The sequence below is a fragment of the Phascolarctos cinereus genome, unplaced genomic scaffold (assembly GCF_003287225.1).
Source record: "Phascolarctos cinereus isolate Bilbo 61053 unplaced genomic scaffold, phaCin_HiC Scaffold_4;HRSCAF=312, whole genome shotgun sequence".
NCBI lineage: Eukaryota > Metazoa > Chordata > Mammalia > Diprotodontia > Phascolarctidae > Phascolarctos > Phascolarctos cinereus.
Genome location: NW_027555847.1, coordinates 708,764,450 through 708,788,650, shown reverse-complemented (window position 1 = coordinate 708,788,650; position 24,201 = coordinate 708,764,450). Strand labels below are relative to the sequence as shown.

At 44.7% G+C, this 24,201-nt stretch overlaps 1 protein-coding gene across 1 annotated transcript in view; it reads left to right on the top strand.

Annotated features, from left to right (window-relative positions):
• The window catches only part of CIT (citron rho-interacting serine/threonine kinase), a 162,675-nt gene extending 154,291 nt beyond the window's left edge, over positions 1 to 8,384 (top strand). Inside the window, 7 exon segments of the mRNA XM_021007994.2 lie at positions 100 to 228; positions 653 to 733; positions 1,250 to 1,328; positions 1,489 to 1,668; positions 4,936 to 5,044; positions 5,046 to 5,240; positions 6,148 to 8,384. Coding sequence (XP_020863653.1) covers positions 100 to 228; positions 653 to 733; positions 1,250 to 1,328; positions 1,489 to 1,668; positions 4,936 to 5,044; positions 5,046 to 5,240; positions 6,148 to 6,171 — 797 coding nt within the window. The 3' untranslated portion in view covers positions 6,172 to 8,384.
• Positions 8,385 to 24,201: the final 15,817 nt, after the last annotated feature.

Below are 24,201 nucleotides of genomic sequence, written 5' to 3'. Positions count from 1 at the left end.
TCACAGCATTTGTAAGAACCGAAGACCATTTCTGACTGCAGACTGGCTTTCGACTGCTTTGACGTAATGCTCTTAGCGACTTTCTTCCCCCTTTTACAGAGTTTCTGGATAAGAACGACCATTCCTTGGCGCCCGCGGTGTTTGCCTCTTCCTCCAATAGTTTCCCAGTCACCATTGTGCAGGTGAACAGTGCGAGCCAGAGAGAAGAGTACCTGCTCTGTTTCCATGGTAGGTCATTCAGGAATTGCTTGGTCATCTTTCAGGGCCTGCTCTGCCTCTTGGCTCATGAACCTCTTTGGCTTTTTCTCTGGCTCCTGACTGTAGGTGGACAGGAGGGTTTTACAGCCAGGAGTTTGAACTAAATTCTTTCCAGACACGACACCCCTCTCCCCAGCTTCTTAGCTTCATGCTGGCTGTTAACCCTCTCTTTCCCATCTGTAATTGTGAGGTTGCCACCTGAAGGCCACTTCTATAACTTGGTTGAGGCTCGATTCCCAAAGAGCTTTTTTGATCTACCTGTTGTTAGCTCCAGCTGAAACTGTCCGGTGATTCTCTGGCTTGGCATTTCTTGATCTATGAAAGTGGTCCCCATCTCCCCGGCCTCTTAGTCTCACTTGCATACGAATAACCCTGGGTTGTTGACTCCTTGCAGAATTTGGCGTATTTGTGGACTCTTATGGCAGACGAAGCCGCACAGATGATCTGAGATGGAGCCGCTTGCCTTTGGCCTTTGGTAGGTGGAGGGTGGTGGTGGCAGTGGCCGGGAGTAGATTCTGGGAGGAACGTTCTCTGGCTCAGCCTCTGGATTTGTGGGGCCCGTGGAGGCCAAGAAATAGGTCTTGTTAGTCATAGTGAGGGGTCAGTGTGAATGAAAATGGCTGTTCTTCCTGAGTCACCAGGAATCATCAGAGCCCAATCCAAGGGCTGAGCCGGGTCATGCTGCTAGCTTTGAGGACCTCTCATGCCAGGAGAAAAACCACGCGCCATGGAGTCTTCATTGTGTTTGGTTTTAGCCACTTCTTTTCAGTGTCGTTCATGTTGATCCCGTGCTCCAGAAATAGTTGGGTCTAGATCTAGAAGTAAAACCTAAGAGGGAAAATGGGTAAAGCCACATTCCTCCTTACTCCCCAGCTCTGCTCTGTGTAAGGGGGCCAGAAAATAACATGATAGTCAGTACAGCCAAGTTGGATTCGAAGCTGTACTAATACAACTTCTTTATCATTGTTGCTTCTCTGTGATGATGACCCAGCCTACAGAGAGCCCTATCTGTTTGTGACACACTTCAACTCTCTTGAAGTGATTGAGATTCAGGCACGCTCTTCCTTGGGGTAAGTGTTCTTCGTGGTCTTTGTGAAACCAGCTTCTACAAGGTGCGGCATGTTTGTACATGGACACACACACACACACACACACACACACACACACACACACACAATTTTAAGTAAAATTAAAATGCCGTATTGTAACCAGAAACCTTTCATTCCTCAGAACCCCTGCACGTGCTCATTTAGAAATTCCAAATCCTCGTTATTTGGGACCAGCAATTTCATCAGGAGCAATTTACTTGGCATCTTCCTACCAGGACAAATTAAGAGTCATCTGCTGCAAAGGAAACCTGGTTAAGGAGTCCGGTGGTGAACACCCCAGAGGGGCCTCCACCTCCCGCAGGTATGGCCTTCTTGGGCTGGCAGCTAACTGGATGTGTTTCTTGTGTGTGTTAAAAACAGTTGTTTTACACGTTTGTGCATCACACAAGGGCAGACTTTTTGAAATTTAGGTGGGTTTGTTTCTCTTTGAATCAGCTGGAAATCTTAGTGAAATACAGGTTGAATTGAAGTCCAGACTTCAGGGTTACTTTTATTTTACTCGGCTACTACTCAGCTGGCTGTTCATGACTTAAATGTTTATAAATCGGTAGAAAGCTAGATGGCTAGAGGTTCACCATTAGAAAATACCTCAATAAAAACTAATCTTTAGTTTCAAGAATAATGGGGCTGCATGTACCTTATAGCTATGTAACTGAAGAGACATTTCCCTCAAACACAGAACTTTCATCAAAACTAGATTTCCTAGAGAGGGAAAAATGTATTTAGACTATTTGTGGACAGTAAATGAAACTTGCCCAGTGAAAATGAATCATAAACCAGGCTTCCTTTCTGGCAAAGCAGAGGAAGAAAGCTGACCTAAGGAATGGCCTTTGCATTATGTCAGTTTATATGACGGTCCTGAAGGAAACGCTTGCCTCTCTGGCGGGAGTGCTTGTCTTCCGTCCTTTCTCTCCACCAGCAGCCAGTACACTATTCTATATAACTTCACATTTCTCCCACACGGTCCAGACGTTTCCCTCCCAAGCAGTGGTCCCTGCAGCGAATGACATCAGTCCTGTCACTTTCAGAGAGGTCAGTAGAGAACAGTTTTAGAAACAAAATGACATCTGAGAACTAACCGCTGGCACCCACAGACCTTGGATCTAAGGAATCCTTCTAAGCAAAAGGAAAACCATGTCCTTAAAATACTGATAAAACACAAACAGAAACACTCAGAATCAGAATCTAGCCTTAATTCTGTTTTCTGGTTCCTGCTATTGGCATTGCTTAGAAACATGGCTCTAAAACTGCAATGCTCTTCATGGAGGATCCAGAACTCCTTTAGTAGACACATATCACACAGCGCACAGAAGCAACATTACAGCGATTAAGAGGTCCTGAAGGACAGTTTCTGTTTTTAGAGCAAACTCTTAAACATCCAGCCCACGCCAACCTAAGACAGACTGGACTGATTAACTTGAATCAGACCTGGGCAGGTCTTGGACTCATTCATTCAACAGCATTCCTTCCCAATGTGTGGGATGCCACTCAAATTAAAAATAAAACAAAACACAGAGGTGTACAAGGAGAAACAGAAAGTTAATTTATTATAGCTATAATTATTATTATTTCAAATCTTGAGATTGGGGTGTCCCTCCATCAGTAAGCTCTGATGAATGGGAGACGGCCCACAGAGGTAGGAATCAGCTTACATAACCCTGAAGACTCAATTCCCCCTCCCTCCCCCAACTGGGGGCTCACAGTCTCACACACCAGACTCTAACACAGGACGAAGGACATAGTGTATACATCTCTATATGTCTTAGTTTGTTGAGATAATGTCAAAGAAGCAATTTTTAGAATGTGCCGTTAGGAAGAGAATTTACAACTGTTTTGGAAGGTTTTAGGGATTGAACAGACGATGTTGGGAACAGGAAGACATCTAAGTAAAATCCTGTCAAAGGGAGATAAGGGACTTGAAGAATGTAGGGTTTCCCGGGACTGGTAGATGAACGGGAGCCAAAAAAGAAAACACATCTGGGTAAGGTCAAAGGCCAGGCCAGAGCTTTAACAACTAGACAAATTCCAACCAGTAATATCTGGCACCAGGAAAAGAAAAAAAAAGATGATCTTACAGAAATCTGTACTTAACCCTATCCCACCTCCTGGACCCACTACCAGATTCAGGATAGTCTTGTCCCAAATCTTAATTACACTGAGAAGTCTTCACAGTGGTATTCCATTCACCAAGGCAGGAGTAATGCGGCAGGGACGGTACGGATGGTACAGAAATCCTGAAGGGCAGCAAAGACTTCTTTTGTCCCCTCGGCCTTGTCCTGGTGTTAACTCTCAGTTACCCAAGCTGCACATCTTCTGTCTAATTCTGACTATTAGTCAGTTGAACTGGTTAAGTCTTAAGTGTCTTGTGGATTCAGCTCTTGCTCCACAGTCAGTTCTTCTCGGCCCGAGGGTGTGGAATCCTGTTGTTCTGTTTAAGGGTTGGAAGGGCAGGGGGGATATTTCACACCAAGTTTTCGCCTGCCAGGTACGACTTGCAAAAGAGGCTTTCTTTTCTAAAATTAAAAAAAGCTATTGATACCTTCTGTTTTTAAATGACCTACATTTCCCAACTTGATCTTCTCTCCAGAGAGTTAACCCTTTATATAACAAAGAATAAGAAAAGTGAAGAAAAAACAAATCAGAAAGGCTAATGGGGAGGGTTTGCCATATTCCACATGCCTACATTCCCAGCTGCGCAGAGAAGGGAAGCTGGTACGTCGTCTCCTTTCTTCTGGACCCGTCTTGGTCATTTTAATAATAAATTGTTTGGATTCATTGCTTTCTATTCACACCTCTGTGCTCGTGGTGTGTGTGATTTTTCTGGTTTTGCTCACTTCGTTCTCCGTCAGTTCACACAAGCCGTCCGGGGCTGCTCTATTTTCATCACATGCATCTATCACTTTACAGCGCAGTCATATTCCATTACAATCAGCAACCACAGTTTGGTGAGCCATTCTTGATTAATGAACATCTGTTTTTTTTCTGTTCTTTTCTAGTACTCAATTGTTAAAAATTAATTACAAAGGGTTGTTTTTTTTTTTTCACTGTTTATCTCCTAGGGGTATGTGCCTGGCAGCAGGTTCTCTGAACCAAAGGATATGGATCTGTGGATCCATGATCTTAGCCCAATTCCAGACGGCTCCCAGAAGGAGTGGGCCCCTTCCCAGCTCCACTAGCAGCATAGTAGGGGCCCTCCGACATGGACTCTTCCAATCCTTTGTTTTCTTTTACCACTTTGTTGGGCATATGTTATCTTGATTGTTTCTCTAATTATACATTTGGGCAATCTTGCCTATGGTTGCTAATAGCTTGCAGCTCTTCTTTTGAGAACTATTTGCTCCTATCTTCTGACTCTCCCTTGGGGAATGGCTTTTGGTCTCCTAAAGATGCCCTTTCATGCCTTCTAAAGGAAGCATGTCTAGAAGGTCCTGGCAGAGCAGGGGCTCCATGGGGCCTGGTCGTCACCACCTTTCTTCCTCTGTTCATAGCACTAGTTCAGTCTGTTGTGAGAGGGTGATCTGAATGGAATTGGGAATGTGACATTATATCCTTTGTCTTTGAATGCCAGCAGTCCTAACAAGAGAGGCCCCCCCACCTACAACGAGCACATCACCAAACGCGTGGCCTCCAGCCCAGCACCGCCTGAAGGCCCCAGCCACCCACGAGAACCGAGCACACCCCCACCGCTACCGAGAAGGCAGAACCGAGCTGCGCAGGGATAAGTCTCCTGGCCGCCCTCTAGAGAGGGAGAAGTCTCCAGGACGCATGCTGAGCACCAGGAGGGAGAGATCTCCCGGAAGACTGTTTGACGAAAGTAGCAGGGGTCGACTTCCCGCTGGAGCCGTGAGGACGCCACTGTCCCAGGTCAATAAGGTCAGTCGGGGAGTTGTGCCTCAGTGAGCCTGGAGGCAGGGAGGCCAGAGAGAAGGGCCTTTCCTTCCCTGCAGCACCACTGCTTAAAATGGAGCCTCCTGTGCATGATACAGACTCTGTGATGATAGAGGTGAAGAATGGGATCAAACTGGCCTTTGTTCTCTGTTTAAGGAGTGGCTCCTGTAACCTGGTCGAGGTACCAGGTTATGTGGTAAATATTTAACCTGTATCACTTGGAGGACGGACTCATTTGTTAATGATTGATTCTTCATCTTTAAAATGAGGGGATTGAATTAAATGACCCCCTAAGGCTCTTTCCAGCTCCAGGGCCTGTGATTTCTTCTCTATTCATTAAAATAGGTCCACGAAGGACCTGGTATTGCCAAGACTTTGAGTCCAGGCACGTGCTCGAGTGCTACATGTAGCCAGGACCTGTAACTTCAGAGGATTGGGTGTGTCCTCCACTGAGGCGGGCAGCTGGACGCCAGCAGTAAGACTACAGTCCAGGGCTCATTCTTGAGTTTGCCCAGGCACATAGCTCCAACTCGTTGTCAGGCATCATTTCTTCACTTTTCTTGTTGCTTTCCCATTGACCCTTGTCTAAGGGCAGGGGCAGGCAAGAAAGGGAAGAAGATCTCCCAAAGAGTTGGGGAGGGATTTGTCCTTTACAATTGGTTAAAAAAAGGAGAAAACACAAGTTTGGTTGAGGAAAAAGTTGATACAAATAGTTAAAATGCTCCATGCCAGTCATTTAAGGGTTGATGCCCCAAGTGTTTGGCTGCAGAATTGGCTAAACTCTTTAGAGACAAAATCAGCCTCCAGAAGTGCTTGCTAATTGTATAACTGACCCTCAGATGGCTTTTACAAAAAGCACAGCTTAAATCCATCTTCATTTCTTTGTTGCCAGGTCTGGGACCAGTCTTCAGTGTAGTTCTCAGCTAGTAACAAGCAAAACACAAGATCAACTCCTCGTCTTCACCTGGAGGACAAGCTACGTCAGGTCTCTGTGTGGGTGGTGTTAGCCCCCCAGGAGCCTCGGGCCCCTCTGAGCCACCACTCCTCGGAGGAGGCCCGGCCGAGGCCAGGTGGGGCCCTGGCCAGCCAGCCCGCAGTCTCTTCTCCGCCCCTTCCTGGGTCATCCCTGCACTTTGTACGATTGCTATTCTTTCAAGCTCTTCATAAACTTTTGTACCAAGGACAAGGAGGATGTGGACCCTGGTGGGCATGATTGGAACTCCGATTTACTAGCTATACCATCATAAGTTAAAAAAAGACAATGGAATCCTTGAGAGATGTGAACAGAAGTGACCTTCCCATTGAAGTTGTCACTTCTAGCTCAACTGCAGCGTTGGGTCTTTACAACCAAAACGTAGAGTAGAACCACAGCCCCATCCCGTTTGCTTCCCTTTTGTTGGCAGCCATCCTTGGCCCTGGCCCTGGCCCTGACACTCCACTCATTGCCTCTCCCCTCTCTGCCCAGCTTAGAATGACCCCATATCCACGGGCCTCCCCTTGAGGACAGGACTCCAGGCCCAGGACCTCATGGAGCTTTGAGCAGCTTCTTCTTGGGACTGCCGGCCCTGCTTTCACGTGGCTCTGGCTAGACATGCATGTGGTAGACTTGCTCTGAGCCCAGCATCCCCGGGGCGGCCAGGAGCCACTGTCCAGGCCCCCTGCATGCTGTCACACCATCAGCCTGGCTCATCTCTTGGTTGCTATGCTTAGTATCCTATCGTCATTCCATGTAAGCAAGCAAATTAAGACCTTTTGAAGACTTGCCAACTTACTGGCAGTGACTGAGCTGCAGTGTGTAGCACTAGGAAAAACGCTACAAGCCTTATTATTCTGACGAGAGAAGGATTTCAGCAAATCACCGCCTAGAAAACTTGAATGTGACCCCCTCTGTGTGTCCCCTCCTGTGCTTCCCTTCTCGATAACCTGAATCATGACTCTCTGTGCGCCCATCTGCCTGAGCCTTAGAAACTGGGACTTTTCAGGCCTTGCCCTCGGGCCAAGCCCCATGTTGAGGCTGTGTTCCTTAGGGGCAGCGTGGTCTTGTCCTGTTTTCTCCTTGTCTGTTAATTAAGAGGGTGAGCTCTCTGGCCTTTGGAGAACCAAGGTAATCACGCATTTCTGCGAGCCGGCAGGCTCCCTGGCAGCCTCGTTTCTGGCTTCCCCTGCTCTGCCGTGACTTTGAATCAGCCTCTCCCAACGATCAAGGCACAGTGATGACCTTTGAGGCCGGCCGGTCAGAGCAAAAATAGCTGCTCACTTCTTAGGCATCTAGTGTAGCTGAATGTCCGGTTTGCCCTCTGGTCCTCCCTGTTTGTCTCCTTCCTCGGGCTCATTTGTTTCAGATTTCTGGGAAACTCATTGTCCTCTGGACCTCTGGTGTGTTCTTTGTGTTGTCAGAAGTTTTGGGTTCTGTTTGTTCTTTCTTTTCTTTTCTTTTCTTTTCTTTTCTTTTCTTTTCTTTTCTTTTCTTTTCTTTTCTTTTCTTTTCTTTTCTTTTCTTTTCTTTCCTTTTTGTTATACTTTAACTCCCCACTGAGAGCAAAAGATCTGATGGAAAATTTGCTGAAGTTTTTGCCTCTTGGTCCACAAGTATTTTGAAAGGTCACTGGAATTGGTCTTTCAGTCTTTGCATTTCATTTAGATCTCCATGAGAAATGGGCTTCTGAGTCCTAAAAAGTGTATATCTTGTGTCTCATTTGTGAAATGCTTCCTCCTACAGGAATAGCTCAAAAGACTGTACATATTTACAAGAAACTTTATATTCGTAAAAAAAAAAAAACAACAAAGGAAATTGAATTGGTTTCTACTTTTTTATTGTAAAAGGTGCATTTTTCAACACTAACTTTTGGTTTTAGTGGGTGGTGGTTGTGGATAGACATCAGATCCGAGGGTGGGAGCTCTCTGTGAGACCACCAAGATCCCAGAAAGAAATATTGTCACATGAAATTGCACTTAGATGCTTCTAAGTTATTATGGTTCTAGGTATCCAAAAGTTCAGCTTTTTCTTCATTACCTTTTTTATTCTTGACAAGGAAAGGAGTATAAGGTATAATTCAGGATCCCCCCTGAAAGAAATGGACTTTGTTGTTGAACAATAAATAATCAGATAAAGTAATTACATGAAGCGGTTGATTTGGTGAAATGAACTCTTCCTTCCTTATGCAAGACCATGGCCAATGTTAGCACTGAGTTGATTCCGTGGTGTCTGGTTGTGAGGAGCGCCTTCCCTGGGTGATGGGGGTGGTTGGGTGGGGTCAGTGGGGGTGCTGGTATAAGCCATTAACCTCTGGGTTGGGATCCCAGAGGTCATCCGCTCCAGCTCCTCATCTTCCAGGGCAAGAGACTGCCCCAGGTCATAGCGGGAGAAGGCGGCAGAACCAGGTCCTGGGCTCCAAATTCAGCATTCTTTGGCTGGATCTTCCATCTCTCGGCTCTGGGCATTTTCTCTGGCCATCCACCGTGCCTGGAACACTCTCCCTCCTCTGTTCTGACTACTGACCTCCTGGGCTTCCCTGAAGTCCCAACTAAAATCTCTCCTTTTACAGGAAGCCTTCCACAACTCCTCTTAATTCCAGGGCCTTCCCTCTGTTAATTATCCATATTTATCCCACATATAACTCACTTTGTATATATTTGTTTGCTTGCTGTCTCCCCCATTAGATTGTAAGCTCCTTGAGGGCAAGGGCTGTTTTTACCTCTTTTTGTATCCCCAGTGCTTAGCACAGGGCCTGGTCCATAGTAGGTGCTTAATGTTGCCTGATTGCTAGAGTCACCTAATCTTCTAGACAGGATAGGGCTTCAGGCCTCTCAGCCCTGGTGTTTGCTGATAAGATCAAGGGAATGAAAGCGGGTAGCTTCATGTTTAAATGCATATACTGCAATTAAAAATTGATTTGCACAGGCATAGTCTCTACTACAGTGGCATCTCCTCCGCATTTTGTTTATTTATAATGTGAATAGATTTTGAGGCATACCTATAAATCCACAGTCAGGGTTCTGTGAGATGCTTTCCTGTATTAGGGCTTTTTCCCAGTGATACTGATTGTTGTAGAAGCCAAATTTGGGGTTACGCTGTGCCCAACATTGATTGAGCTGGTGACCACTATATTTATCTCACTGAGGGTCCTGCTCTTTCCCATCTCCCCGACTTGGGCTTTGGCTCTCAGCCTCTTGGAGTCCTCATTCGAGTCTGGCCTGAACTACATACACTAAGTCTCCTTGCTGGTCTCTGGACTCCCCCCCCCCATTTCTCCCCCTCCAGTCCACCCTCCAAAGGCACAGGTCTCTCCTGCTCAAAAATCTGTAGTTGCTCCCTATTGCTGCTGGGAGACTCTAGAAGCTCTCCAGACAGGGTTCGAGGGCTGCCTCAGTAAGGCAGCAGCCCACCTCTCTGGCCTTACCTGTGATCCAGGCACTTTGGACTCCTAGATGCTTCCTGACCTTGTGATTAAAGCACTGGCTTTGGAGGCAGGAAGACACAAATCCTGCCTCAGGCACCTGGTAGCTGGGGTAACCCTGGACAATTCACTTACTTCTTTGCCTCAATTTTCTCACTTGTAAAATGGGGATAATAATCATACCTATCTCACAGGGGACCCGATGAGATAGTATTTTTAAAGCACTCTAGAAATGCTTGCTATTATTATGGCATCCCTTATCCCAGGAATGTTCTTCCTTATTGCCTCCTTTCAGAATCTCTTCCTTCAGGGCTCGGCTCACTTGACCCCTCCTGAGTTCTCTCCCCGCACAGACTTCTTGAGCACTTTGTCTGGATCTCCCCTTTACTCCCCTGCACCCTACCTTCTATTCTGTTGGGCTTGTGTAATGAAGCGGGTGAGCCTCCTCCTTTTTTCTGTTTGTACCCCTAGTGCTTTCCCCACAGTACTTAACATAAATGTCGTTTGAGCATCTCCAGTCCCTCACTTTTCACTGTGGAGCAGGGTATTGAGCCGACTTGCCCAGGGAAGGTCTGGACTGGAACTAGAACCTGTTTGTTCTAATCCAGTTCTCTCCCCAGTACCCCTTACTGCCTCTTTTCAGCAGCTGTCCTAAAACTTTCTGCAAACAGCACTTTGGATGCATTTTGGAAGCAGGGAGAATTCTGCTCTGAATTCTGCCAGGTAGCTCTATTGGAACTCGGTTCCCTTTGCAAAGAGTCAGACATCCCCTTTTCTATGATTACGGTTCTAGTTTCATGTTAGGATTTGCACTTGGGTCTTCCTGCCTCCAAAGGCAGTGCTTTAATCACAAGGTCAGGGAGCTGCCTTTAACATCTAGGAATGAACCGAGGGAGATGATGTTTCAAGACCCCAGATCCAGCACTCTCCAGGTGCCTCCATAACAGAAAGACAAAGGCCTTCTGTTTTGAAAGAGAGATACTAAAAGAGCTGACAGGATGTTCTGTCCCAACCCTGGCCTCTTGAATAGGCCCTGCTGGAGAAAGCGTTCTGCCCAGATCTAAGGCCTGAGTGTTCGTTGTGATGCCCCGTTACTGTGATGGATCCGGCCACGCTTTTCCTCTTGGAACACAGCAGCCAAGTTAGGCTGTTCTAGGGACAAACATTCTGTTCTGCTTGTGGTAGGGCAAGCACAGATTCCAGGGCTAAGGACCCCACAGCCTGGATTCAGAAATGTTCTTCACCACCCACCAGAGCGATGGTTTGTTTCCTTTGGAAGGTTAAGGAGGGAAGAGAAAGAGTGCTGTTTGATGTTATGGTTTTACCTGATTCTGCCAATGATTAATAGGACCCTATTTGCTCTGCAGGCTCTTTTGGGGGCTAGGGGGGAAGTCAGGATGCAAATAACTCAGAAAAAATGATATGCTTTTTAATTTACTGCTCTCCTACCTGAGGGTGAGGGGCAGCTAGGTGGCACATTGGATAGAGCACTAGACCCGGAGTCAGGAAGACTCATCTTCCTGAGTTCAAGTGTGGCTTCAGATACTTACTAGCTGTATGACCCTGGGCAAGTCACTTCATCCTGTTTGCCTCAGTTTCCTCATCTGTAAAATGAGCTGGAGAAGGAAATGGTAAACCACTCCAGGATCTCTGCCCGGAAAACCCCAAACGGGTCATGGTCAGACACGACTGAAAAAACAACTGGACAAGAACAACGGGAGCTACCTATATCCTGGAGGCAGCCCTGTCCTGGGTGTTTGCCTTTCCCCGGGTCCAAAGGATTAAGAAACAAGAACGAGATTAGAGAATTCATCCAGGCCTTTGTCTTTCTGTTATGGAGGCACCTGGATCTGGGGTCAGGAAGACCTGGGTTCAAATTCTGCCTCAGATGCTTAGTCATGTGGCCCTGGGCAGGTCATTTAATCTTTCTCAGCCTCAGTGATCTCATCTATAGTAGGAATAATACTAGCACCTACCTCCCAGGGTGGTTGTGAGTGAGGATCAGATGATATAATATTTATAAAGTACTTAGCACAATGCCTGGCACATAGAAATTGTAAAAATGCTAGCTATGATTACTACACATTACTGCTGCTGCTACTGCTATCACTACTTCTGCAGTTCCTACTCCTTGTAGTAGACTCGATAGATTGATTGAGTGATGCAGTATCAAGGTCAGACTTGTTCCGCAGGAAAAACTCTTTGGCACTTGGGAGTGGGGAGACACTTGAATTGAGGAGGTCATTTAGGAGGCAACATAAAAGGTGTTATGAAGACACAAATGACAAGGTTTGACAATAGAACAGATACGTGAGTTGAGTATGAGTTAGGGTGGGAATCACCCTGAGATTGTGAACCTGGGCGACTAGGACAATGGTTGTACCCTCGACGGGGCAAGCTGGGAAGAAGGAAAGGCTTTTGGGGTACGAGAGTGAGTTTTCTTTCGCAAATGTTGAGTTTAGGATGCCTAACTCTCCCACTGAAGGCTTGTGTGTCTCAAGACCTCATCACCAGCACTAATACTGTCTAAATGCAATCAAATTATGCATGCGCCCTCACAGCAAACATTGGTATTTAACAGACTATGTCCTTGTAAGGAGAAGAGACAGGATTGAGAGTAACGAAGGTGATGTGCCACGCAGAGTGTTGGACCAATCATTCGCATTCAACAAAAACGGCGGCCCCAAGGCATGGCGACTATCAAAAGACGCAATGTCAACAGCTTCTTGGGGCTGGAACAGTTCCTTGCTAACTTGGAGGGAAAGCGAAGCCAACACACAGTGGGCAACAGTCGAGCAGGAAAGGAGTGGGCAGCTTTCAGAGACTTGGTATGCAACACTGCATTTACTCATCTGGGCCAGAACGCTCACAAACACCGAGACTGGTTTGACAGAAACGATGGGGAAATTCAGAAGCTGCTAAACGAAAAAATGAGGACTCCACAGGGTTTACCAGCAAGATAGTTCATCCATCTCTAAGAAGGCAGCCTTTAACGCCGTCAGAAGTAAAGTGCCAGCGAAGCTTAGAGAGATACTCAGTAGGAAGGCTGATGAAATTCTGTTTTACACTAAGAGTAAAAATCCAAAGTGCTTTTATGATGCCCTATTTATGGGCCAAAGACTCATGGGGGCTCTCAACGACTTAGATGATGGAGCCACTGGCATTACATTCATGTACCATGACTTGTTCAACCAAATTACTGGCCACTTTGGTCTCCAACTCTTTGCTGCTACAAAAAGAGCTGCTATGTATTTTTTCCTATATGCGAGCTTCAGTTTCAATCTTCGACATCTGTAGGGAATGGCCTACCAAGGTCAAAAGTTATGGGCATTTTGATCACTGTCTTGACCTAAGTCCAAACTGCTTCCAAGAATGGCTGGACCACCAACAGTGTATCTTTCCACAACCTGTCCAACATTGATTTTTCCCATCTTTTGTCATCAGTGGCAATTTGCTGGGCTGTGAAATTAGACCTCAAAGCTGTCTAGGTATTTTTCTAATTATTAATGATTCAGATCGGTCTTTCATATTGTTATTAAATCATTTTTCAATTTATTTTTGGGAACTTGAGTTCCTGTCTTTTGACTGCTTATCAATCAGGGAATGGCTCTTGATGGCCTATTCAGGATGTCCCAAAACATCTTAGTGTGGTTTTAAGCTTTAACCCCTTCAATAGCTGGAAACTGCACCAAGACTTTTGGAACACTATTTTGTGTTTAGCTCCTATATATCTAGGATTTCATATGTATAGCCCTAATTGGGGATATTTGATGCAAAGATTGTTTCCCCCCTCAAATGACAGCCTTTATTTTTAATCCAGTTGCATTGATTTTTTTCCATGCTAAAGCTTTTTAGTTTCATATAATTGAGATGATGTGGTTTAACTTTTGTGCCTGTCTTATCGTTTCTTTGGTTAAGAATTCTTACTGTGAAACCCTATGGCTATGAAAGCTATTTGGTTTGCTTCTCTTCTAATTTTTTTTTGGTGATGTGACCTTCAATAATCCAATTGCATTTCAAACTCAAGTTTATACACCATACTCTCTGGTGATTTTCATGGGTTCAGTTTCATTTCTTCCTCCCAAGTCTCTATTATATCAAATATAAAAATCTTCCTCATCACCAGCCTCCTGTTACCATTTCCACTTGGCTTTCCCTTTCAAATTCAACATGTTTGAGACAGGAGCTATCATTTTCCTTCTTAACCTTTGTTTAAGGCACCAGAATTCTTTTTTTGTTTTTTGGACTTTAACCCATTTTGTTCATTCCTCTAAAGAACGGGTTTCTACTTAAACAAAGAATAATGCTTTTTTTTCATCTGTAGTGAACTTCAACACGCTGATACAGATAGTGAGTCTAAATAGTCCATTAGAAAAAGTCGGTATTGCACAATGGATAAAGAACTAACCTGCTATCAGTAAGATCTGGGTTCAAGCCCAGCCCCTGGCACATACTGACTTTGTGATCCTGAACAAATAATTTAATATCGTAGGGCCTCCAGGAAACTGGAAGAATACATTGTACAGCAGTGTCTCATCTTGTGTAGAAGAGAGAATTTCCTAGATGCACGTTCCCTGAGCTGATGTGATCCTAGGTATAGACATAAAATGAACCAGCAAGCAAACATGTCTCATTTTGGTTTGCAGAATATTTAAGGATCATGCTGTCTTCCCTGAAACAGTTTTCTTCATGAAGCATTTATTTTTCCTGTTCTGTTTTTCATATTTATTTCCCATTCCCTCTCTGGATACAAACATACATTCTCATTGTGCATAGCTCTCGCCCATTTTTTTCTCATAAAGATTTACATTAAAATAAGGGATTTTGTTCTTTTTTCAAAGCATTTCCATGGTAGATTAGTCCCAGCATGTAGCAGACGGTTTGGCACATAATAAATGTTTCATAAAATTTTGTTGATTGATTGTTGCTACTGAAGTATCTGGGATGTCTACCTATTACCTCTCATTCTTTTCTTTCTATATCCTTTATTTTTTAATTCGTTAATTAATTTTTTGTTTTCAACATTCACTTCCACAAGATTTTGAGTTCCAAATTTTCTCCCCATCTCTCCCCTCCCCCCCACCCCAAGATGCTGGGCATTCTGATTCCCCCTTACCCCAATCTGCCCTCCCTTTTATCACCCCCCCCTTCTCTTATCCCCTTCCCCTTCTATTTTCCTGTAGGGCAGGATAGATTTCTATACCCCACTGTAAGGCACCAGAATGCTTGCAGTCTTTGCAATTCTTGCCAACTCAGGTTTATCCTTGCCATTTCTCATATCTGTTTCTCTTGCTTCTATCCCCTCACATGGCCACTAGTCCAGCTCAGGTCCTCATTACCTCTCAATTGGATTCTAATAGAGCTTCTTGCTTCCAGGTTTTCTCCTCTGCAACCTATCCTCTACACATTGGTCACAATAATCTTCCTAAGACACAGTGCATTATCATGTCACTGAAGGTCACAAACTTTCAGGGGCTCCCCCTGCCTCAGAAATAAAACATAAACTCATTCTGATAATACCCTAACATCTGACTCCAACTTACCTTTTCACACTTAATCCATATTATTCCCCTATATATAAAATAGCCTATTGGCTCTTCCCAGACTCCACATTCCATTCCTATAGAGTCACCCAAATGTTCCATTCGCTCACCCTTTCCTCTCTTCCACCTCTGAAGAATCCCTAGCTTCATTCAATGCTCTGCTCAGTCACCACCTCCTATGTGAAACCTTTCCTGATGACTGATCTCTCTGGAAGCTGTTAGTGATTACTTATGCCTTCCTGAAATTACCTTGCATTTACTTCTCTGCGTACAGGATGCATCCTCCCAGCAGAATGTAAGCTTCTTAAAGGCAGAAAGTATTTCCTTTCTGTCTTGTTTCCTCAGTGTCTAGCTAGCACCTAACAGACACTTGCTTGTGGAATTGAATTTTCTATGAAATTAAGACATTCTGCTTCTGACTTCTGTTGGGAAAAGAGCAGAAGAGAGAAGGACTTGAGATAAATAAGGAGAAGGAGACCGGGAAGGAGATTTGCAGGGCTTGCAAAGTGCTTCACAAATATCTCGTCTTGTCCCCATAACCCGATGAGATGGGAACTTTTATTATCCCGATTTATTAAAATAAAAATAATAAAGAGCTAACATTTATATCATACTTACTATGTGCCAGGCAGTATGCTAACTGCTTCACAAATATCTCATTTTGCCCTTGTAACCCTATGAGGTAGGTGCTTTTATTATTCCCATTTTAACAACAACAACAACAACAATAATGAATAGCTAACATTTATATAGGAGGCAGCTAGGTGGCTCAGTGGATAGAATGCTGGGCCTAAAGTCAGGAGGACTTCAGTTCCAATATGACGTCATATACTTACTAGCGGTGTGACCCTGGGCAAGTCACTTAACCTCTGCCTTAATCTACTGCAGAAGGAAATGGCAAACCACTTTTTTCAGGGAAGCTAGGTGGTACGTGGGGTAGAGCACCAGGCCTGGAGTCAGGAAGACTCATCTTCCTGCGTTCAGATCAGGCCTCAGACACTTAGTAGCTGTGTGACCCTGGGCAAGTCACTCAACCCTGTTTGCCTCGGTTTCCTCATCTGTAAAATGAGCTGGAGAAGCAAATGGCAAATCACTCTGGTATCTTTGCCAAGAAAACCCTAAATGGGGTCACAGAGAGTCAGAGAAGATTGGAAAATGATTGAACAACAAAACAATGAACATTTATAGAGCACTTACTATATTCTAGGTACTGTGCTAAGTGCTACACAAATATTATTTCATTTTATACTCACAAGCCTAGGTTGTGCCTGGGTGCCCATTTTTCAGAGGAGAAAATCAAGGCAGATAGAATTTAAGTGACTTACTCAGGGCCACACAGCTAGTAAGTGTCTGAGGCTTGTATTGAACTCAGGTTTCCCTGACTCCAGATCCAGCACGTTGTCCACTGTGTTACCAGCACAGATGTTTATGTGACTTCCTCGAGGTCACAGAAGTAATGAGTGGCAGAGGCAGCTTTTGGACTCAGGTCTTCCGGACACACTCCAAGTAGGGCATGGCTGCCAAGTTCTTAAGAGGAGCTAAAAAACTGTCTAAGGGTCTTAATGAGGTGTTGGAAAAAAATGAGGCTGAGAATCTCAGTGGGTGTGGAAAGCAGTGACAATCTGAGTGATGGGTGCATTTCTGCACTGCCAAGGCATGCTATCCTTCCAGTCTGGTCTCCTTCTGGGGAAAGTTATCAGGGATAAAATTGTGTGTGTGAGTGTGTGTGTGTGAGTGTGTGTGTGAAGGATTTCAGTGGGAGAAATAAAAGGGGGTGGGGGAAAATGCAATCTGAAGCGGCAGAAAGGAGCTTTGCCTTTATCAGGGGTCAGTCAGCCAATAAACATTTATTAAGCACCCTGCTACATGCCAGGCCTGTGCTGAACCCTGGAGATGCAAAATTAAATAAAAGCAAAGTCCCTGCCCTCAAGGAGCTTACACTCTAACTGGGGAAGATGACCCTACAGGCATGCTGGAGAGAGTTGGGGTAGAAGGTACCTGGAAACGGGGGCATTTTGGAGAGTCCAGAGAAGTCCCAAAGCAGTGTTGCTGGCAGGAAAGGGGAAGAACCCTTTGTGCTGAGGTGCCTCTTCAGACAAAGAAGCCAGGGGCAGCTAGGTGGCGCAATGGATAGAGGCACGGGCCCTGAAGTCAGGAGGACCTGAGTTCAAATCCGGCCTCAGACCAAACACTTGACACTTACTAGCTGTGTGACCCTGGGCAAGTCACTTAACCCCAACTGCCTAAAAAACAAAAATTAAATTAAATTACAGACAAGGAAGCCCCGGAGCCCAGGGCCTTCCCCCCAAGTCAGTGAATCCAGGCAGACAAGAGGGGAAGATGGAGCATGGAAGGGGGACAAGAGAAGGGGGAGTGTAGCTGTCCCCTAAGAACCAGATGCTCCGGGGCTCTCTGCCCAGTGTCCTGAGGCAGCTCTGTCCATCCTCTGCACAACGACAAGAGAGACGCCTGCAATCCTGTGCATCCAAGGCATAACAGAGGCTTGCCCAGGGGCGCAGGCTAGCCTGAGGCAGGATTTGAACCTGGGTCTTCCTGACAAGCCCAGCACTCAAACTGCTGCATCACACAACTTGCATCACCCTAGCAGAGGGGATGGATTTGAAATGCAGCATGGATGTGACCGATGTAGGAATTTGGTATGAGCGTTTTACTTTTGCTTTTGTTTACATTCAGTTGGAGGGGGAAGAGGGAAGGAGAGAATGTGCCTGCTAATCAGAAAACATAATAAAATTAAACTGAAAAAATGAGACTCTACCTTAAAAATACTTCAGTGTGTATTTTGTATTTCTTGCTCCAAGCCCACCTTGGGGGCAAATACCCAGGAGCAGGAATGTTGAGTTAAAAGGCATGAACAGTTTAGCGATTTCTCCCACCAAATCACATTGTTTATAGCAGCTCTTTTTGCTGAGGCAAAGAACTGGAAACCAAGGGGTTCCTCTTCATTGAAGAACAGCTGAACAAATTATGGGAAATGAATGTAAGGGGATACTATTGTACTGGAAGAAATGATGAAAAGGATGATTTCAGAGAAACTTGAGATTTGGATGACCTGAGGTGGAAGGAACTGGGCAGAATGAGAAAAATGTCTACAATAACAACACCAGGCAGCTAGGTGGTGGCATAGTGGACAGAATGCAGGGCCTGATGTCAGGAGGACCTGAGTTCAAATCCAGCCTCAGACAGTTACTAGCTGTGTAACCATGGGCAAGTCACTTCACCTTCTTTGCCTCCTGAACAACAATAACAATAATAACTTTGTAAAGACAAAAGTTAAAAGTTGGAAGATGTAATCTGTGTACACACAGTGAACACTCAGTGTATTGACCAACCAAAATTCCTGACAACTAATGACGCTGCCAACCTCCTACCTGAGAAATGATGGACTCGAGATCCAGAACTTTGGAAGAAAGCCAACATGTTACTTTGATTTGATTTACAAGGATTTCTCCGCCCCCCCCCCCCTTTGGGGAAGGATGGAGAGAAAATAAATGCTTTATTCGAAAATAAAATTTAAAAACAAACTTATGGATATGAACAGGCAGTTTTCAGATGAAAAAAATCTAAGCTATCTATAGGCATATGAAGAAGTGTTCTAAATCACTTTTGATTAGAAAAATGCAAATTTAAAACAACTCTGAGGCACCAGCTCACACCTCTCAGATTGGCTAATATGCCAAAAAAGGAAAATGATAAATGTTGGAGGGGATGTGGGAAAATTGGGACACTAACACACTCTTGGTGGAGTTGTAAACTGATAACAGCCATTCTGGAGAGCAATGCCAAAGGGCAACCAAACTGCACACCCTTTGATTTAGCAATGCCACTACCAGGTCTGTTTTCCAAAGAGATCATAGAAAGGGAAGAGGACCTAAATGTGCAAACATATAGCAGCAAAATATTGGAAACTGAGGGGATGCCCATCAATTGGGGAATGGCTGAACAAGTTGTGGTATATGAATGTAATGGCATTCCGTTGTGCTGTAAGAAATGATGAACAGGTGGATTTCAGAAAAACCTTGAAAGACTTACATGAACTGATACAAAGTGAAATGAGCAGAACCAGAAAAACACTGCACACCAGCATCAGCAACATTGTATGATGATCAACTGTATATGACCCAGCTATTCTCAGCAACACAACGATCTGAGAGAAATACGAAGGACTCATGAAGGAACATGCTCTCCACATCCAGATAAAGAACTAGACTCTGAATGCAGATTGAAGCATACTTTTTTTCACTTGCCTTATTCTTTTTTGTTTTCCCCCCCCCTTTTGATCTATTTCTTCTTTCACAACTGTGACTAATATGGAAATATGTTTTACATGATAGCACATGTATACCCTATATCAAATTGCCTACCATTTTAGGAAGAGGAGGGAGGGAGAAAAATTTGGAACTCAAAATCTTGTAAAAATGCCAAAAATTGTCTTGACATGTAATTGGAAAGAAATAAAATACTATTAATAGATAAGAAAATAAAAATAAACCTAGGAATAAGCTGAGGTTAGTGAGGAAAGTTACACAACACAAAAAAGGTTTTTTTTATTCCTATGGAGAAAAGGGCCAATGGGACAAAATCACTGTTTGGGCAGTGGGAGAGTGATAATAGGCAACAGAGAAGAAAAAATGTTCAGTTTAAGTTTGTTTTTTTCTAGTAGAGAGAATGATCTTTGCACTGGACATGACAGAAAAAAGTAGCAAATAGGCAGCTGATACCCAAGAAAAGTAAAGCTGAGCAGCCAGCTGCCTGCACTGAGTACCTACTGTGGGCCAGACACCATGCTGGGGATAAGCAAAGAAAGGCAGAAACATGGTCCCTATGCTCAGAGAGCTCACGATCCAACAGGGGAGACAACATGCGAACAACTAAGATGTAGACAGGACAAATTGGAGATAATCAGAGGGAGGGCATGGGCATTGAGGGAGATGGGGAAAGGCTTCTTGTAGGAGGTGGGTTTTAGCCAGGACCTGAAGGAAGCCAGGGGAGCCAGCAGGGGCGGATGAGGAGGGAGGGTGGTCCAGCTCTCTAGGGGCAAGACAGAGAAAATGTTTGGAGTCGGGAGATGGAGTGCCTTGTTTGAAAAAGTCAGGAAGCTGGTGTCACTGATTGTAGAGTGTGTGGAGTGGTGTGAGGAGAGGAAGACTGGAAAGGTAGGGGCCAGGTTATGAAGGGCTTCAAAGGCTAACAAAAAATATCATATTTTATTCCTAGAGGCAAAAGGGAATCACTGGGATTTACTGCTTAGAACAGACTGGATTGGGGCAAGACTTGAGGCAGGGAGATCAATCAGCAGGCTCCATTACCATAGTCCACAGGTGGGATGATAAGGGTCTGTACCAGGGTGGTGGCCATGTCAGAGGAGAGAAAGGGACGGTTATGAGAGCCCTTGCGGAGGTAGAATTGACAGGACTTGGCGACAGATTGGATTTGGATGGGGATGGAGAGAGGTGAGAAAGAAGCTGAGGAGGACACCTAGTTTACAAGTAAGATGGCGGTAGCCTTGACAGTAACTGAGTGGTTGATTATTGTCCTTTTCTCTCAGAGGACCGAAACGACATCACTATGTTAGAGTCAGGTTACAGTGTGCTCCACCATGGCTGATCAAACCAAACTGGAGCTCAGAAGGCTCTACCACAGGTTGGGCACAAATAGAACGTATGGACATTTGGAGTGGAGATGTCTGTGAAGTTGTGCATCTCATATTTCTTTTGAGCTACTACAATTCTGCTTTGCTCATAGAGCTCAGTGCCTTCTTTGATGTGGGCATACTATGCTGAGCGGTCCTGTGCTAGTGTCTCCCATGTCACACAATCGATTCCAAAGTTCTTCAGAGAAACCTTCAGTCTATCCTTATGTCGCTTCTTCTGACCTCCACGTGAGCACCTGCCTTGTGTGAGCTCTTGATAAAATAGTCTTTTTGGCAAACGTGTGTGGCATTTGAACAACCTTCACAGTAACAGGAAAAGTTTGGAAGAGGGGAGGGTTTGGGTGAAAAAAGAATGGGTGCTGAATTTAAGGTATCTTCATGGCATCTCTCCTATTAGTGAACTGAAGTCACCTGGCCCAGATGAACCATATCCTCAGGTACAAGTGACTGTTGAGCCACTTTTAGTCACATTTGAAAAATCATGGAGAAACTAAATGAGATAGAGGTTATTAGATAAAACAAATCATTGTGATTACACGACATTGAAAAATTTCTGCACAATTAAAATCAATGCATTTAGGATAAGGGAAGTGGCCAAATGGAAAAAAACAATCTTTGTATCAAATTTCTCAGATAAGGATTTGAAATCCAAAATAGAAGGCAACATACAGACATATATATGCACGCACATAGAGAAAATAAACATATTTAATAAAATAAACATTACACACAAACATGCACAAAACCAAAATCCATTCCCCAGCAGGTGTGAATGGTTCTCAAAAGAATTACAAGCTACTAATAACCACATGAAAGGATGCTCTAAATCACTAATAACCAGGGAAATGCAAATCAAAACAGCCCTAAAGTTTCACCTCACACCCAGCAAATTGGCAAAAATGCCCAAAGATAGGAGTTGTCAATGTTGGAGGGGCTGTGGGAAGACAGGCATATTTGTACCTGTTGGTGGAGGGGTGAGTCCTTACAACCATTTTGGAAAGTGATATGGAATTATGCAAATAAAGGAACTAGAATGTCCAAAGCCAGAGATTCCATTGCTGGGAATGTATACCCCAAGGAGGTTACTGGTAAGAAGATGGAGCCCACATGCACCAAAAAGTTTATAGAAGCAGTTTTTTGTAGTAGCTAAGAGCTGGAAAAGGGAGTATGCCCATCAATTGGGGAACGGCTAAACAAGCTGCGGTTATGACTATGGAGTATTACTGTGCTGTGAGAAGCATGGAAAGACGTCGGTGAACTGATGTAGACCAAAGAAGACAGCTGATAAAACAACAGACTACAAGCGAATGGAAAAGACAACCATCGGACAATCAAAAGTGAATGCTGCCAAGTTACAAGAACAAGCCCGGCCCCAAAGAGCAGATGTGAAAAGACAGCCCCACCCAGTTCTCTACAAAGACTGGAGGGCCACTGCTGCGGATACTGTTCAGACTTTTTCAGTGTATCGTTTTGTTGGGTGTTTTTCTTTTCCTTTTTTTGCCCTTTAAAATAGTATTTGTTAGAGGCAGCTAGGTGGTACATTGGATAGAATACTGGCCCTGGCATCAGACACTTACTAGCTGTGTGACCCTGGGCAACACGTTACTGCTCTCTGGGAAGGGGAAATGGGAGGGATTCTGGGCGAAATTCTGGTGTTCTAGAAACAAGATAATTCAAATTTAGTTTTAAAGATAACTCACGGAAAATAGAAAGGGTATTACAGAATAGGAAAAAGTCACATGTCCCAGCTTTTAAAAAAAAATAAAGTGAATACTCCATAAACTGTTGGAGAAGGAAAGGAAGAAGTATCAAGTACCTACTATGTGCTCAGCACCATAGTGAACACTACCAATATTACTCCATTTTCTGGAAAAATTCTAGAAAAGGAGGTAATGCTAACCAGGGTCCGACTGTCATCAAATTACTCTTGCCTAACTTTTTTCCTCACAGTTACCCAAACTAGTATGTCAGGGGAATACACATAATTTACCTAGATTTTAGCAAAGCATCTGACAAAATGACATACACAAAGGCCTGAGCGGCACGCTTTTCCAATGGACAAATGAGGAGGCTGGGAGGAAAGGCTTACATACTGTGTAACAGGGTCCCAAAACATACCGCCAAGTGCCAGTGACGGGCCAGATCTGCTCAACGTAGTCACCCACTTGGGCATCAAAAAAATCTATGTCACACGTAAGAAGACGGGGGAGGCGAGGTCAGGAGTTTGTTGATAAAAGATCCCAGGGGTTTAGTTATGTTAACATAGCAGATAAAAAACAGGTAGATGTAGGGCTGAAAAGGCCCTTGGAGGTCCCTTTTCTTCCAGCTCTTACTATGTATTAAATGTAAACATCAAGGTGTGCATACCTATAATATATAACACATACATGTGGCACACCGAAAAGTAATACGTATTATTTACACAGCATTCCTATGGAACATATGGAAGATGCACATACTTAAATACCTTTGGTGAGGCCAAGAAGGCAGATGCTTTCTTAACCACCACAATCATAATTATGGCTGGCGTCTTGGAGGCCCTTCTTGGGCTCTACTCAGGCCACAGCTGGATTCCTGGTCTTATTCCCGGTGAATTATTTCCTTGTTATCCAGTGCCTAATAGCTTCTTTTGTACAGGCTCATTAGCATACCATCCCCTCCCCCCTCCCCTACTGGACCATAGGCTCCTCAAGGGCAGGGGCTGTCTTTTGGCTCTTTTTGCATCCTTAGCACTTAGCATAGTGCCTGGCACAAAGCAGGTGTTCATTAAATGTTATTGGTTGCTTTTCAGGTTAGGAAGGGGGTTGATGAGCTCTATTGTGACCAGAAGAGGGCAGCCAGGACAGTAACGGGCTTTGAGTTCATGTCAAGAGATTCAGTGGCAGGAACCCTGGGGATGTTTAACCTGGAGAAGAGAACTCAGGTGGGAACATGCGAGGTCTTCAAGTTCTTATAAAGGGCTTTATGTGGGAGGAGGCTTAGGTCTGGTCTGTCTGGCCCCAGGGGAAGGGCTAAGAGCACCAGAGGCGGCTTTAAGCTAACAGTGAGGGCCGCCTCACAGACCGTCCTCCTCAGGAGGAAGGGGGATCTCCTCCTCGTCGCAGGCCTTCCCACGGATGCTGGCCACCCCAGAACAGTTCTCTTTCACCCAGAACACTGGGCAAACGCGGCCTCCTTTGTCCTCACAATAGATGCTGAGGTTCCTGCCCACTCTGAGCATCTGTGATGTGAGGTCAAGTCACTGATCAAAAGTTAACAACCTAATAATGACCAGCATGAGCCTTCAGAACCCCACGCCCTCAACCCCCCCAATCACGGCCTCAATTACAGCGACA